The sequence below is a fragment of the Carettochelys insculpta genome, chromosome 7, assembly GCF_033958435.1.
Source record: "Carettochelys insculpta isolate YL-2023 chromosome 7, ASM3395843v1, whole genome shotgun sequence".
In the NCBI taxonomy this organism is placed as follows: Eukaryota; Metazoa; Chordata; order Testudines; family Carettochelyidae; genus Carettochelys; species Carettochelys insculpta.
Window position 1 is genome coordinate 53,432,904 of NC_134143.1, and position 16,619 is coordinate 53,449,522.

The 16,619-nt window shown below is 45.0% G+C and overlaps 1 protein-coding gene across 3 annotated transcripts in view; it reads left to right on the forward strand.

Annotated features, from left to right (window-relative positions):
• CTBP2 (C-terminal binding protein 2) overlaps positions 1-16,619 on the forward strand; it is a 267,959-nt gene that overhangs the window by 228,241 nt on the left and 23,099 nt on the right. For all 3 annotated transcript variants that reach the window (XM_075000485.1, XM_075000486.1, XM_075000484.1), the window contains 2 exons: positions 2,601-2,755; positions 6,027-6,171. In XM_075000485.1, the coding sequence (XP_074856586.1) occupies positions 2,601-2,755; positions 6,027-6,171 (300 nt within the window). The remainder of the gene's footprint in view (positions 1-2,600; positions 2,756-6,026; positions 6,172-16,619) is intronic.

Consider the following 16,619-nt stretch of genomic DNA (forward strand, 5'->3'; position numbering starts at 1 on the left):
TACTGAGACTACTATGTTACATAAAGGTGACATATGCACACATGTCCGAAAGTGATGGGTTTTACTGGACTGTGAAATAGTATATTTCCAGGCAGTGAAAATATTTTTGCAATATTTGGTGGGGCAGCGAATGTATCACTGCCACAGAACTCTAATTCTGTCTCTATTTACATACTGTGTGCATACTGAAGCCCAGTATCTTTTAAATGGTTTATCCAAAAAAAAAAACAGTGAGACATTGGCAGAGCAAGTCATAGCACAGATAATTTGTGGAGCTGTTGGAGTGGAGCTGTTTAAGGCATAGTCCCCATATGTGCCTCCAAATTCCTCTCACCTGCTCCAGAGGCCAGGTTAGTGTGTAGTCTAGAGACAGAAGAGCAATAATTGCACTGACTTACAACATTGCTCCTGATTACATAAAGTAAGAAATGGATGGGAGGCATGTCTCCCCCTTAACCCTAAAGACACACATTTGTATAACAAAAGAGGTTCTTGTTCTGTTGCTATTAAGGAACTTTATTTTTGCTGCCTCTTCTTTTCCTTTTCTTATTGGGTAAATACCTCTTTGATTAAAGAATGATTGTTGACCTGAGCTCAGTTTCTGAGACACTGGGAATACTGGAGTTTTTCCTCAAAAACCACAGCTTTGAAGGCCAATACAAACATCTTGGACACATCTACACAAGAAGCCTCTGTCGACAGAAGTTACTGTCAGAAGGGATTGCCCGGCAAGACTTCTGTCAACAGATCACATCCACACACAAAAGCGGATCAAAGGACCAATCTGCTCTGTCGAGAGAGCAGCCAGACTGTCTGGCCCTCTCTCAACAGAACAGTGACTGGAAGCTCTGCAAAGAGGGCTGCTCTGTGAGCTGGAAGCCCTCTCTGTCAAGAAAAGGGCCCCAGAGCATCTACATGGCTGTTTTGTTAACCGAATACTGTTGAGAGAGGCGTTATACTTGAATGGACAGAGAGATAATGCTGCCGGTGGATGTGCTGGGTTTTGTCGACAAACTGTTGGCAAAGCACATTTGCCATGTAGATGCTCTGCGGTTTTTTCCAGCCAAAGCCTGATTTTGCTAGGAAAAGCCGCTCATGTAGACTTGTCCCTTGAGTGAAATTCTGACCTCCATTGAGGTCAGGGTTTCAGTACAGCTGGGGATTTCAGTTGTTGAACAAATTAACTTGCATAAATTCAAGAAGACAAAACTTACAACCCTGTCTTATAAGAACATAAGAATGGCCATACTGGGTCAGACCAATGGTCCATCCAGCCCAGTAGCCTGTCTGCCACCAGTGGCCAGTGCCAGGTGCCCCAGAGGGGGTGGACCAAAGACAATGATCAAGCAATTTGTCTCCTGCCATCCATCTCCAGCCTCTGACAATCAGAAGCCAGGGACACCATTCCTACCTTTGGCTAACAGTTTTTTATGGACCTAACCTCCATGGATTTATCTACCTCTTTCTTAAATTCTGTTATAGTCCTAGCCTTCACAGTCTCCTCTGGCAAGGAGTTCCACAGGTTAACTATGCCCAGAGTGAAGAAGAATTTTCTTTTATTAGTTTTAAACCTGCTACCCATTAATTTCATTTAGTGTCCTCTAGTTCTTGTATTATGGGCACAAGTAAATAACTTCTCCTTATTCACCCTCTCCACACCTGTCATAAGTTTATATACCTCTATCATCTCCCCTTTCAGTCTCCTCTTTTCTAAACTGAAAAGTCCCAACCTTTTTAGCCTCTCCTCATCCGGGACCTGTTCCAAGCCCCTAATCATTTTAGTTGCCCTTTTCTGAACCTTTTCCAGTGCCAGGATATCTTTTTTTTAGGTGAGGAGACCACATCTGTACACAGTATTCAAGATGTGGGCATACCGCAGATTTATATAGGGGCAGTAAGATACTCCTTGTCTTATTTTGTTTCCCTTTTTTAATAATACCTAACATCCTATTTGCCTTTTTGACTGCCTCTGCACACTGCCTGGATGTTCTCAAGGAACTATCCACAATAACTCCAAGATCTCTTTCCTGATTAGTTATAGCTAAATTAGCCCCCATCATATTGTAAGTATAGTTGGGGTTATTTTTTCCAATGTGCAGTACCTTACACTTATCCACATTATTTGTGGACATGTGTAGTACTTGAGCTATAAGGGTACCCTAGCAAAACCTAATTCTAGGACCTGTTTCTGCTTTCACTTACACAGGTGTTAGTCAGGATCACTGCATTGGAGTTAATGGAGTGGCACTGATGGAAAAACAGTATAGTGTGAGATCAAACTTGAGAGCTTTATGGTCCTAGCTGTTGATGTTGGAAAACGCATAGTGGAACAGAGTCTATTTTCTGGGCAAGGCCTGGATGTGTTTCTCTAATGGAGACTGTAACATATCGACAGTCAACTGGTACAAGTCAACTGGTACGGTCTCCCAGCATTCTCCTCCTCTATTCATACTGCTTCTTAAAGCTTCGAATACAGAAAACACATTTCACTTCCCACTTGACTCAGAAACCACATGCAAATAATACACCAATAGGAACAGCTATAAACTGAGAAGTTTTCCAAGCCCTGATCTCAAAGTAAAAATGCCTTTTGGTTGCAGGTATTCGCCCACAAATAATGAATGGCCCTATGCACCCTCGTCCGTTGGTGGCTTTGTTAGATGGAAGGGACTGTACGGTGGAGATGCCAATTTTGAAAGATTTGGCTACGGTTGCATTCTGTGATGCACAATCAACTCAGGAGATTCACGAGAAGGTAATTTAGCTCCTGTAACTGCATTTGGATTGTTTTGAAGGGGAAAAAGATGATTGTTCACTTCAACCATATATTTATTTTTCTATTTGGATGGTGTGTTTTAGTTTGATACGTCTATTGGCATTAGTTTGATATTATTTGATACTTCTATTGGCATTAGTTTATCTGTGGCTTAATATTCAACAGAAGTGTCTGAAAACTAGGGTGTAATTTCCCTGGATGTCTCAGGAGGGATTTAGTTTTTTGTTTAGTGTTCTTTTAACATCAAATTTTTAATTAAAAAATGGCATGGAAGTTTCTAATTCCACAGTTTTTCAGAAAACTCTGGCCATTCAGGCTACGTCTACACGTGCACCCAACTTCGAAATAGCTTATTTCGATGTTGCAACATCGAAATAGGCTATTTCGATGAATAACGTCTACACGTCCTCCAGGGCTGGCAACGTCGATGTTCAACTTCGACGTTGCTCAGCCCAACATCGAAATAGGCACAGCGAGGGAACGTCTACACGGCAAAGTAGCACACATCAAAATAAGGGAGCCAGGCACAGCTGCAGACAGGGTCACGGGGCGGACTCAACAGCAAGTCGCTCCCTTAAAGGGCCCCTCCCAGACACACTTTCATTAAACAGTGCAAGATACACAGAGCCAACAACTAGTTGCAGACCCTGTATATGCAGCACGGACCCCCAGCTGCAGCAGCAGCAGCCAGAAGCCCTGGGCTAAGGGCTGCTGCCCACAGTGACCACAGAGCCCCGCAAGGGCTGGAGAGAGAGTATCTCTCAACCCCCCAGCTGATGGCCGCCATGGAGGACCCCGCTATTTCGATGTTGCGGGACGCGGATCGTCTACACGTCCCTACTTCGATGTTGAACGTCGAAGTAGGGCGCTATTCCCATCCGCTCATGGGGTTAGCGACTTCGATGTCTCGCCGCCTAACGTCGATTTCAACTTCGAAATAGCGCCCAACACGTGTAGACGTGACGGGCGCTATTTCGAAGTTACTGCCGCTACTTCGAAGTAGCGTGCACGTGTAGACGCAGCCTCAGTGTGGTACCAGGGGTGGGCAAAATATGGCCCATGAGCCGGATGTGGCCTGACAAGCCTTTGGATCAAGCCCTCAGGCCAGCCACAGGCTCAGGCTGCTCAACCATGGGAGTGGTGAGGATTGTGCCGGGGGCAGAGGCAGCACACAAAGTCTCCCCCATGACTTCCCACAAGGGGTGCACAGTGTAGAGAGGCTCATGGCCCCAGCAGCCAGACGTTTGAGTGCCTCCGGCTGCAGCATGCAGGGAGGCTGTCTGAAGCCACCTAGGTAAGTGGCTCCTGGCTAGAGCCTCCATCTGGCAACCCACCTCCTCCAGCACCCCAGCCCCCTGCCCCAGTTCACTACCACACTCTCCTGCCCCAGGCCACAACTCTGTCCCAGGTGCTGCACCAACTTCTATCCCCCTCCCCCAAACCAGAATCCTCCCCAGCACACCAATCCCCTGTCCCAGGTCACAGCTCCCTCCTTCACTCACACTCCCTCTCAGATGCCGCACTCTCTCTGGCATGCCAGTCCTCTGCCCCGAGCTCCCTTCTGCTCCCAACCCCTAACCTAACCCTAACCTTCTCCATAGAAAAGTGCACCCCTGGAACTCTTACCAAAATCTTGGGCGTGCCCCCCCAATCAAAAATTATTGCCCAGCCCTGTCCTACACTCAGCTCAGTGGCCTCTGTCTGTCCATTTGGATGTAACATGACGATTTTTGAACGTTGCACCCAATTCCAAAATTTCAGAGAATGTTACAAGTGTCAGTGGGCATAACTTTGGTGACCTTAGAGAAAATCAGACAATTGGGAGAGGACAATGAAAGACCCAAGGAGCTCCTGGAATCTAGTCAGCACATACGTCACCTTCAGCTGTATATAACTGTCTCTGAGTTACATTGTAAAAATCACACTATGATGCAGTGTTGCTTCTGAGTTCAAGAAGGGGAAGTTATACTGTGTGTAGAAATGTAGGGTGGGTTTGGATGGAGCCAGGTGTGCCTGGGAAAGCAGGAACCAGAGCAGTAGGTGTTGATGGTAATTAATTAAGGTAACCAGAGAGTCATAAACAGGAGACTGCTGAGGGTGGTATGGAAATGAAGATACGTGACTGGTCTCAGGGGCTATGAGGGGTGGGTGTGTGTCTGGTTGTTTTTTTTTCTCCTTTGTTTATTAACTTGACTTCTTTCGTCTGTATAAATTGAGAGATCTGAGCCCTAGGTGGGGCCTCATCTTTTTCTGAATGTATTAGCAGAGCAGCTTTGCTAATAAACAGAGTGGTCTGACAAATTGTGAGTCTCGAGTCTAACTTTGACACTGTCAAAGAACTGGTTATTTGCAACCTTGCTACCCCCCTCATCTCAGCTTGGCCCATACGCCCCCAATACAGTTCAAAATGTTGAAACCCTGAATGATTTACCTCCCTAGAGAGAGAAAAAATAATGGAGAGGTGGGGAAAGGAAGGTGCAGCCAGAGCCCCTGGCATGAGATAAAATGGGTGACCCCAATATTGGGGGAGTGTTGGGGACATTCAGAGCTGGGCCTGAGCGGTTCAGGAAGCTGCAGGGAGTCCCAAAGGTATTAGCATAGCAAGAGTGACTTGTGGGGGAGAAGGAGGGGATGTTAAGGCCTTCTGTGTGTGCAGTGAGCTCAGCCTGCAGCAGTAACAGTGTGCAGTCCTGTAGCGGAATACAGACTTGTGTAACACCAAAGGGAACACGTAGAAATGTTCACTGGTTGCATTTCCTGTTGCACAACTGGACTTTCCCAGAAGCTTGTTTCCAGTTTATAAAATCTCCTCAAAGCCAACCACGCTTTAATTGGCTACTGAGCTCAGGTGCACAGTCTTCTCTAAGGATGATGTGCCTACAGATACTGGACCTGGCTTTAGAATGTGCCTGCAGCTCCTGTTAACTCCTGTCACCAGAACTGGCCAGGTGGAGCCCAACTGGTGGACGGAGCCCAAGGTGGCACCTTGACATCAGGGCCCAGCTGATAGGCAGTCGATGCTATCATCCGTTGGATGTGGGGCCCTTGAGACACGGAGCCCAAGGCAACTGCCTTGTTCGCCCTGTGCTAAGTTCAGGCCTGCTTGCCACAGTCAGAGGTGTACAGCACCATGCAGGGTCAGGCCCACTGATTCCATTGTGAAAGACACATCCCTGGACTGTAACAATTGGTGTGGATTCTTCCCCACCTACATGATCAGGATTTTTGATGGCCTTTTGTTCTGTTTCAGGTATTAAATGAAGCCGTTGGGGCGATGATGTACCACACTATCACCCTCACCCGAGAAGATCTAGAAAAGTTCAAGGCCTTAAGGGTTATTGTTCGAATAGGCAGTGGTTATGACAACATTGATATCAAAGCTGCAGGGGAACTTGGTAGGTGTCTGTTGAATGCCAGTGGCACTTTCTCAGCTAATCAACACAGTTGACATTGTTTTTTAACTGGCTTCTGTCAACATGGGTTCAGACCAAATTTTCAAATGGGTTTTGAGTCACCCCCTAAAATTGTGGGCGCAGTTTTGTCTGTTTTGTGATTTTACATGCAAAAAAACTTGACTATGAAATATGTAAAACAGTGAACAACTGAAATTTTAGAAACTGCTTTTTAAAACTTTTCTCAGTTTGTGTGTGGGGGTGTGGGTATCCATAGCTCACATAATGAGATTGATACAGGTTTTAAACTGCTTTTATTAATTCTGTGGAGTGTTTCTTTTTATTCTTGTTAGTATTTATTTCTCCATCATGTTTAATTTGTATCTGCATAATCAAATGTTCAGAAACTACCATCTACAGTTTTAGGTACTTTTTTTGCAATCACACTATCTCATGTCCTTAAATTTAGTTGCATTTGTACAGCAGTTGAATGGGTCTGCCCAATTTGCATGCAAATACAGATGGTTGGCGGTCCTCTTGGGATTTGCACATACAAATAATAAGGTGAGCCAAATTGCATCTACAATTCTAGTGGCTGTGTTGAGACCTCTTTTAATGATTTGGTCCAAAGAATGCAATCCATCAAGAAGTACCGTGACAGCATTGCTCAAGATTGCGTGTATTAAAGATTTATCTCAGGAAAATAAGAACAGAAACTTAGACTCTTAGATAATTCAGGTAAGGTAATTTCAAATAGCTGAACAAAGTATGCAAAGGCTGTTGCTTAATTCTCCCTTTTAAACTTTGGAAATCGGGTGGCCAAATGATGGGTTTGAAGTAGAAGATGTTATTTCTAACTACAATGTAGCCGAAAGTTTAATTAGCACCACTATCTAAAAGGGGATTTTTTTTAAAAACCAAGAAGAGAATTTTAGCCTTGTGTAGCTGATGCATGATGGGTGTCTGAACATAGTGATGAGACACACTATATCTATCTGAACACAAATCACTCAGTTCTGATTTCAGACATTTAGACTCATTGAACGCATACTTTCTTGGAAGTACGTATTCTATGTCCTATTTGGAACAAGTACCATAATAGCAATGAAGTTCAACATTCACACCAAATTGTTAATTTATTTTAAATTGTGGGCTTGAAACAGAACATCCTGTGTTATCTTGCCAGCATTCCAACTGAACACTGTGCACTACTAAAAGTTTAGAGCTGTCTCTCAACAGCCTCTTCGTTCTTCCTGATGATTATAAGAAGCAGAAATTAATAATAATCATAATAGTAATAAAAATAGGGTTGTGCAGGCTGAAAGGGGGAGTGCTGTTGTGCTGGAGCTGCTTTTGTTTTAGTGTAGAAGAACTGCAGTCCTTGTAGTTTGCATACCTCCTATTTTGCAGTTTCAGGAATTTGTAAAATAAAATCAGAGGCTATTTATTTGAGAGGACTTTTCCCCCCTTACCACTTGTTCCTGTCTGTTGTGTAGGTGTGCACAGGTTTGTTTTTACTGTCTGATCATAGGTTTTTCATATCAATATATATTTTTGACCTTGACAAAACCTTTTTTTTCCATCATTCTGGAAAGAAAAGGAAAATGACATTTTAAAACATTCTCACGGATCTGCTGAGAAATGGACTTTATTTTTTAATGTCCCCCTAGAGTTGCCCTGTACCCATACAAAAGCAAAGGCAGCATTCACCCATGGATTTAGGCAGTGCTTTGACACAAAACTTTGTATATTTTGCATAATGAATGTGCAGCAGTTCCAAGAGATTGGAACATAACAAATATCCCCAAGCAAAAGTGCTTCTGTAATGGTCAAACCATTTTCTATTCATTGCTACTAGTAATAAACCAATGCTACAGCTGCTTAACCTCTCCTTGCCAGTTTTCTACTCTTATGTGACAGGGACATATATCTGTGGTTAAACTTAAATGATGGTCCTTCTGCAGTTTGTAGATCTTAGTTTAACTTTTGAAACTTCAGATGCACCATGGGTAAGATCTACAATATTCATTAACCTGTGATGTGCTCTGCTGCAACGAAGAAATCACTCTGGATCCTGTTGACAACACAGGCTAATCCTGTACTCCCTATCAAGAAGATTAGGAGGAAAGAATATAATCCAAAATAGATGATCATGGCTATAAATCTTATTCACATTCCATTTAAGATGTATTTGCGATAACTGTTCACAATATTCATGTTAGATTGTAATTAGAATTGGCCAGAATGGCACTGATTTTGCCAACGAAGAAGTCTTCATCACATACCTAACAACCTAATTATTTGTATTGTACGTTTATAGACTGTGATGAGGGTCTCAGGACACCATGTTGAGATTGCTCAGTTAAGACAAACTGTGCAGAATGAGACAAAAAATCCCCCAAACTGGCAGTTATGCTAATACTTAAATTCAACAAGCCAGCAACAAAACAACTTCTAGTATAACTTACCTTACACCACCATACCCCAAAGCCAGAAAATCAGTTAAAGCAGTTCAGCCTTGAGCTCCCACCCAGGCAGCCAAGTCAAATATGATGAGGATTTATTGAAAATCCTGTTCATCATGTAAAAACTTCCTTCAGTTTCAAAGGATCAGACACATTACCCACCAGGTTAATGAATGTTGTAGATCTTACCCAAATACACACCTATGGCCAATTCTTATTAATAAACTAAGATATATCTAAAAGCAAAGAAGGAGAGTATAGTTTAAAAGATCACTATATGTATGGACATGAATGAAATTCTTAGATCAGTTTCACAGAAGATGCGGTGAGCTTTAGAGTTGCAAAAATTTATTTCAGAATTAGTTCCATAGGTCACAAACCAATGTTTAATATTAGGGTGACCCAGACTGGAACCAGGCACCTCAGTCTTGTAACTCAGACTTCCCCTGGTGAAGCCAAAGAAGATCTGAGCTAACAGGAGCAGGGCCAAAGAGTTCTTTTTATAGCTCTCTAGCATGCTATGCAGCAAACATTGAAGAATAGTGGCTTTGAAATAACCTCTTTCCTAAGAATCATTGGTAACTAGCTACATGGACTAAACGTAAGACAACTGCCCCTTTTCCACCATTTACAGGTAGTTTACAACCTACTTCAATGAAGAATGAAGACAGTGATAATACTACAGTGGCAGTTCATCTAATATTAACATCTCCTTGTGGTCATTGAATTAACAGAATATTGTAATACAGGAGCCATTTGATTACATTGTCAAACACTAACAATATACATCTATGCACAAAAACCACAATCATCATCTATTAATATGTCTCGTAAGATGAAGCTAGGTCCGTTAGCCTGCTGGTTGCATAAACCTTTCTGGCCCTGTATCACATAGACACAGGGCATTTTTATGGGGACACTTTCCCTACAAGTCACTTTTATTTTTTAAACTCCTAACATCAGGAAATTATTCTGTAAAAATGTCTGTCAGGCTCCTTGCCATAATTGATCAGAGTGTGATGGGTTAAAATTTACCCTTTGACTTTTTTAAATGGTCTTTTTTGTAACATCCACATTAGATGGGGTTATGAAACAATGTCAAAAAGTCAATTTAAGATCTGCAACTCCAGTTACGACAGTTGCGTAGCTGGAGTCGATGTATCGTAGATAAGTTTTTTTTTTTCCGTGGCTGTACCCATAGCAGGAGGTCAACAGGAAGAATTCTCCCACTGATCTCCCCTACCCTTGGCAACGGTGAGGAGCATCAGGGTCAATAGTAGAGCCCTGATGGTTCGATTTATCACGTCCCCACTAGGCATGCTAAATTGAATGCCAGAAGATCAACTACAATCAAGTTGATCTTCCAGTAAGTATGGATGTATCCTTAGATGCACAGTGGGACCCAACAATTGACAATGCAGGGTACTGTCCTTGGTACTGGCTGCAGCACCAGGAATATTCACAAGAGCCCGGGAGTGGGGCAGTCACACTTAAGGAGAAAGGGACTCCACATTTATTCCTGCCTAAATGACCGGCCTGATCAGGGACAAGGTCTAAGCAGGAAACTTCAGCAGCCCTGGAATCCCCACCTTGTTCTCCAGCTGGGACTCCTTTAACAGTATCAGAGACAATAGCGTTCATAGGAGCAAAGTTCAGCTCTTAGTTGGCGAGAAGTCACCTGCTAGGGAGAAAAGTTCCCATCGATTCCACCACCACCAAGTGACTTCCAGTAGAACTTGATGTACATTTTTGGGGCTGCTGAGTTACTTGTCATTGTACGTATACTCAACTTTGTAAGACTTCCCCAGTAGCTCTTACCACTACAATCTGTGCTCTCTCCATCCAAGCATCACATGAACAAGAGTCATGTTCCCCCCCCAGGTTCTACAAGAGTCCACCTAATGGCTGAACCTAGAGAACATAGGAAAATATGTTCCTTCCTTGACCAGGACCCAGGATTATCTGAATGTCCTGAAGCTCAGAGACATCCAATTGGGCTGCATGGCATTCTTTTCTAGTCCCTAGGACCCTATGGTGCAGATCTTTATGGACAACATGTCTATAGTGCACTACATCAACAAGTGTAGACATGCTGATCATCCCCTCACTGCTAGGATGCCACTGGACCTGGTGTCATCCTGATGGGTTAATCCCATTGGCACTTCATCTTGTAATAATGAGCAAGGACCTGGCAAGCCGCTCAAGCAGGCACACAGTCACCAGCCTTAAGTGGTCTCTGCAGGTGTCCATTGTAGATCTGATGTTTCACCAATGGGGAGTTCCACATAGGACAACACCATGTGCCTGAACTTTTGCACTGGAGGGTGCCTGAGCCTGGCCTCCTTACAGTAGTTTCCTATACAACTTTCCCCTCAATTCCCCTGACCATAGGTGATATCTAGAGCCCTGTAAATCTGCAGAGATCGACTTTGTATCCCAGGTATCCACCTCTGCAGCTGTGGATGCAGATCTCTGTACTCATTTTCGCAGATGTGAATACAAATTTTGTATCTAGAACCCTGCAAATGTGTGGATCTCTGCTTTATATCCACGGGAATCAGCAGGTGTGAATGTGGATATCTGCAGCTCATTTTGCAGATGTGGACATAGATGTAAATACAAATTTTGTGTCAGTGTTGGGCTCTCATGATATCCATATTCAGGGGAAACATCCACACTGATGCTAATAGCTCCCTCTTAAACAAGGCTGTTTGGGCTGTGAGATGTCTTGAACATGTCCATTCAGCCCTGCGCCCCTCTAGCAGTCTGCCCAGATATGGTATATTCGACCCACAATCAGATATTGCAGCTAGACCTGCATCTGATTGTTGTTGCATCTGATGGTTGGAATGAGGGTTCCTTGGGCACGACTGAAAGACTGTTATCAAGAGGTCCAAGATAGCTTCATGCACAGCAGGAAGACATCTGACAGGAAGACCTCTGCCTCCATTTGGAATCAGGTCTCCAGAGAGGCTATCCAGCATGCTCTGGGACCAGCTGAAACTTCCCTACCAAAGATCTTCAATTATGTGTTACACTTGAACCATTATGGATTGAGTCTTTGTTCTCACAGAGTTCATGTTGCAGCAGTATTGATGTGTCACACGTCAGTACAGTTGTGCCCCGCAGTATCCAGATTCCTCCAGGATTGTTTGTCTGCTTATCCTCCTGTTGGAGATCTAACTCTTGCATGTTGTCCTAATGTCGTCGTCCTGTTACTCATTGAGCCTTCACTCAAACTGTTGCCAGATTATTTAACCACCCTTGCCCCAGAACTGGTGTATTTATGCAAATAAAAGCATAACCTTACAATGGTCTTTCTTGTCATTGTCTTGTCTTTCTTGTCCACATTGTGTGGACGGCCAAGTCAGAGCAGTATTCTCTGGGTATAGACTGTGAGTAATTTATTTACAATCAGACAACGTTTCTGGGGAAAATGTGATCAAACACCATGCACAGCAGTCGCACCTTACATGATTCTGAGCCCAGCACCAGTGCCTGGTTCCTAGAGAGCTTCTGTGCTTTAATTAATACTCCAGTCAGAGCATCTCACACAGCTCTCTCTCTCTCTCCCCGCCCCCAATCTGCCTGTGCACCCAGCCTTGCAAAACCTCACACTAGCAACAGAACAGCATGTCTTCCTAAGAGTTAAAACATGGTCTTATGCCCCCCCTAGCCCTTCCCAAACCATATTGTGTGTCAGCCTCTTGGTGATGCTCACTGTGACAGTAATAATGCACTCTTAACTAGGCTGACGAGACATCGTATATGTTGGCCATTTTTGCATGTTAGTGAGCTGTCACCAGCAGCAACGTGATTTCTCTTACCTCTAATGGATACCGTGAGCATATAAAATGAAACTGCTGTTTTTACCCAGTCAGGTGAATACAGTTATCGTGTTTGTTGGCCGGCTGGTATTAACATAATTCCTCCCTTCCCTCCTTTGGAACAGTCATTTTGAATTAGACACTTGGCTAAAGGGTTTTTCTACAAAAATGTGCTCATTTGGCTGTGAACTGTTGACATGTTGCTCACAGTTTGACTGCAGTCTGAGTAGCTTCTTGATATTTTCTTCCAAAAAAATAAATAAAAGCTATATGATGATTTACAGCTGAAGTACGCCCTGAAGGGCCTTCCCCTACCCCATCCACATCTCTGTCTCCTTCACACCCACGCCCATTGCACAGAGGGTGTAATACTGTTCAGTGTGAGGTCCTCATTAACTGACAGTCATAAACCTTTAAGGACCTATTCTTGAATTCACTGAATTAGGGGAAGGGGGGCCTCCCTTTCACATCAGGGGGCTTGGATCCAAGGGAGTTCTTCACCAAAACCTTAAAAATTCTGCACGGTGTTTTACAACGTTGCACATTTAATAGTAAACTCTTTCATATCCAGCATTCTATCACCCTGAACTCTCAAATAACCGGCATTTTAACCATAAGTAAATTTTAGTTACGTTTTTCCATAAGTACGGTATAGTGAACGTAAATGCCAATAAATAACGGCAAATACCATATAGTTATGTCCATACTGCCCCTCCCTTTCGGAAGATGTATGCAAATACAGCTGATCAAAAATCCAAATGAGGGTGGATTTAAATATCTTGTGCCTCATTTGCATACTCCCGCAGGATCTCACTTCCAGAAGAACTGTTTTTGAAAGCTAAAACAGCTGCGTAGACAGGGTTCATTTGAAAGGAAACACATAAACATTCGTCCTAATTTTTTCCAGGAAGAAGAGTGCTTTCGAAAGCAGGGCGTCTTTTCGAATGAATCTTGTCTACGTGGCTTTTTTGGCTTTTGAAAACAGCTCTTCCAGAAGCGAGCTACCTCAGGAGTATGCAAATGAGGTGCAAGATATTTAAATCTGTGCGTCATTTGCATTTCCAATCGGCCACATTTGCATGCCCCTTCCGAAAGGGAGGGACAGTATAGACATAGCTTATAAGTTTACAGTGTATCACACTACTCTTGCTAGTAAATAAAGTACACTGCATACATTTTAGTTTCTTAGTATCTAATCTTGTTTTAATTTAGTGTTATGCACTGGTAGGTATGCCTCGTTATCATCCAGAATATTTGGCTATCCAGCAACCTCCCAGTCCTGGGGCTGCCAGATATGAAAGAGATTATATGAAGATTGACACGCACAAGAATCATAGAATCCTAGGGCTGGAATTAATCTCAGGAGATCGTTGAGTCCATCCCCCTACCCAAAGCAGGACCAACTCCAACTAAATTATCCCAGCCAGGTTTTTGTCATGCTGGGACTTAAAAAAACCTCTAGGGATGGAGATTCCACCACCTCTCTCGGTAATGCATTTCAGTGCTTCACCACCCTCTTAGTGAAACAGTTTTTCCTAATATCCCACCTGCACCTCTCCCTCTGTAACTTCAGACCATTGCTCCTTGTTCTGCCATCTGTCACCATTGAGAACAGTCTCTCTCCATCCTCTTTAGAGCACCCCCCCCGCCCCCTTCAGGAAGTTAAAGGCTGCTATCAGATTGCCCCTCACTCTTCTCCTCTGCACACTAAATAAGCCCAAATCCCTCAGCCTCTCCTCATCGATCACGTGCTCCAGCCTCCTAATCATTTTGTTACCCTCCGCTGGAGTCTTTCCAGTGCATCTGGAGCCTTTCTAAGTTTGGAGGGGGGGGGGGCGCAGAAATGGATGCAGTAATCCAAATGTGGCCTTACCAGTACCGGTTAGAGGGGAATAGGGGAATAATAACTTTGCTAGGTCTGATGGCAATGGTCCTCTGAATGTAGCCCGAAGTGCAGTTAGCCGCCTTGGCTGCACTGCTGACTCTTGTACAGCCTCTCATCCACTGGAATCCCCAGGTGTAATTGCCAGGCCTGTCTCAGAACTCCCCAGTGCTCTGCTTCTCTCTGTGCCAGGTGTATCAGGTGAGGGCAGGGTGGCTGGGTCCAAGTGTAGGGAGGCTTAATATGGTGGGGGATCCAGAGCTGTTTGTGGCAGTCTGGGTGTGGGCTGTGCAGTGAGGGATCTGGGTGTGTGTGGTTGGGGGTGGGGGCGGCTGGATACTTGGGAGTTTGTTGGAGAGCGCTGGGTGCAGAGACTCTGTGGAGGAGGGTCTGGTTAAGTTGGCTGGGGGCTCAGCAAGGGGGTCTGTATGCAGCTGGTTGGGGTTCAGGGGACAGTGGGAGACCCATGGGGTTGTCCAGGTGCAGAAGGAGGTGACGGTTTGAGTGCAGAGGCTCATGGGGGGAGGCTCGGTGTGGGGTCCAGGTGCAGGGGACGCTGGATGTGGCATGTGGGGGCTCAGCTGGGGGGGCAGCTGGATGCACAAGGATTTGTTGGACATGGGAACAGGTCTCTGTATAGTGATCTCCTCACTGCGCAGCTGAGGAGCAATGGAGTCAGGCGTGGCAGGGGGAGCCAGATGTGGAAAGGTTATGGAGCTTCCTGCAGTTGGGAAGAGGCTTCTGGGAATGGGTCTGACCTGGCTGTAGTCGCTCCTCCTTGGGGAAGAGCAAGTCCTGCTCTCCCTCAGTACTAGCCAGGACTAGCAGCTGAGCCTGGTGCAGCCCCACCCCTCTCCCAGCAGTGAGTTCTCCCACTTCCCCACCAAACTCTGTGGTACAGTGTAGCATGGTCAATACACGTGTATGAAGCATGTTGAAAGTGGAGCAACAGTGTAAAATAACCTGTTGTCTGCCGGGGGGCGGGTGGGGGAAGGTGTTGGATCTGTTGCATGTCCATGTATATGCAGCATTCCCCACCTGCTAGCCTTGTCCCAGAGCACTGGGCCCTTGAGACCAGGACTGAGCACACACTTGTGGGTCTTTCTGAGTTGTCTTATTCAGCAGGTTCAGCCCCAGTGAGTGTCCTGATGGGCTGATTGAAGCCAGCGCCTGGGCCGTTGCCTGCAGCTATTGCATTAACAAAGTGGTCGTAGCACTGTGAGATGCCTGTAAACTTTTTGGTAGCCAACACAGGGTCTGGAGCTGCAGTGCCTACACCTCACCTCCTGCCCAGGTGGATAGGCCATGCAGACTACCCAAGAGCCTGCTTGAGGCTGCTGCCTCTGCTCCTACGTCAATGGCCAGGCATGACCCCCTCCACCACACAGTAGCAAGCTGGCTACCACAGTGGATCAGGCTAGCCTGCCTTAGGCTGTCAAGTGATGGGAGAAAGGCGGGTTAGCAGGAGAAGTGAGCCTGCCCCTCCTTCTTGGGAGGAGACCTTTATTGTAGAGGAAGGAAAAAGCACTTTCCTATCACTTTAGCTGCCATTGGTTTCCTCACTGAGGCTATGTCCTAACCACAGACTTAACTTGAGTAGCCTCTTGAGTTAGCCTAGCTCACATGAGAGTGAAGTAATTTACAAGCTACAGGCAGTGATTATGCTAGCATCATGGAGTGGTTGTGTTAGTAGCTGAAGAGCTGGGCTCTGTCCCCTTGATGGACCAGCCAACATGAATTAAAAGTACCATAGTCTGAGTTTTGTGTGTGGATAGGACTCAAGTTAGAGCAACACTTGTTATAACTTGGGCTCGCTCTGCAGTGAAAACAAGCTGTGAGTGCTGCACTGGGCTGTAATACAGTCAAACCCCGACTTACACGGAAGTTGCATTCTTGCGCACCCCCACGTAAGTCAAATTTCACATTACTTGGGGAGGAAACTGACCAACATTGCAGCACTGGTCAGTTTCCTGTCTCCCGTGAGTGGTGGGCAGCCCAGAGCCAGGCACCAGCTCCTCCCACAGCCTGAGTCACAGTAAACTGACATACACTCAGCTTGAGTGCGTGTATCTCTGGGTTCTACTGTAAAATCCTTCCTCTCAGTTAATTTGGTTAGTAGGCCTCACTTCTTAAATCTGTCCCTTTCAGGCAGGCCTGCAGTCCTTTGTGCACGTAGGCTATGAACTGCAGGAACTGACATCCCATGGGTCCGTCTCATGTGGCAAGTACCAAGGTGCAGGTTTCTAAAGGGATGGTACCTAGACATTTCTCTCCTCC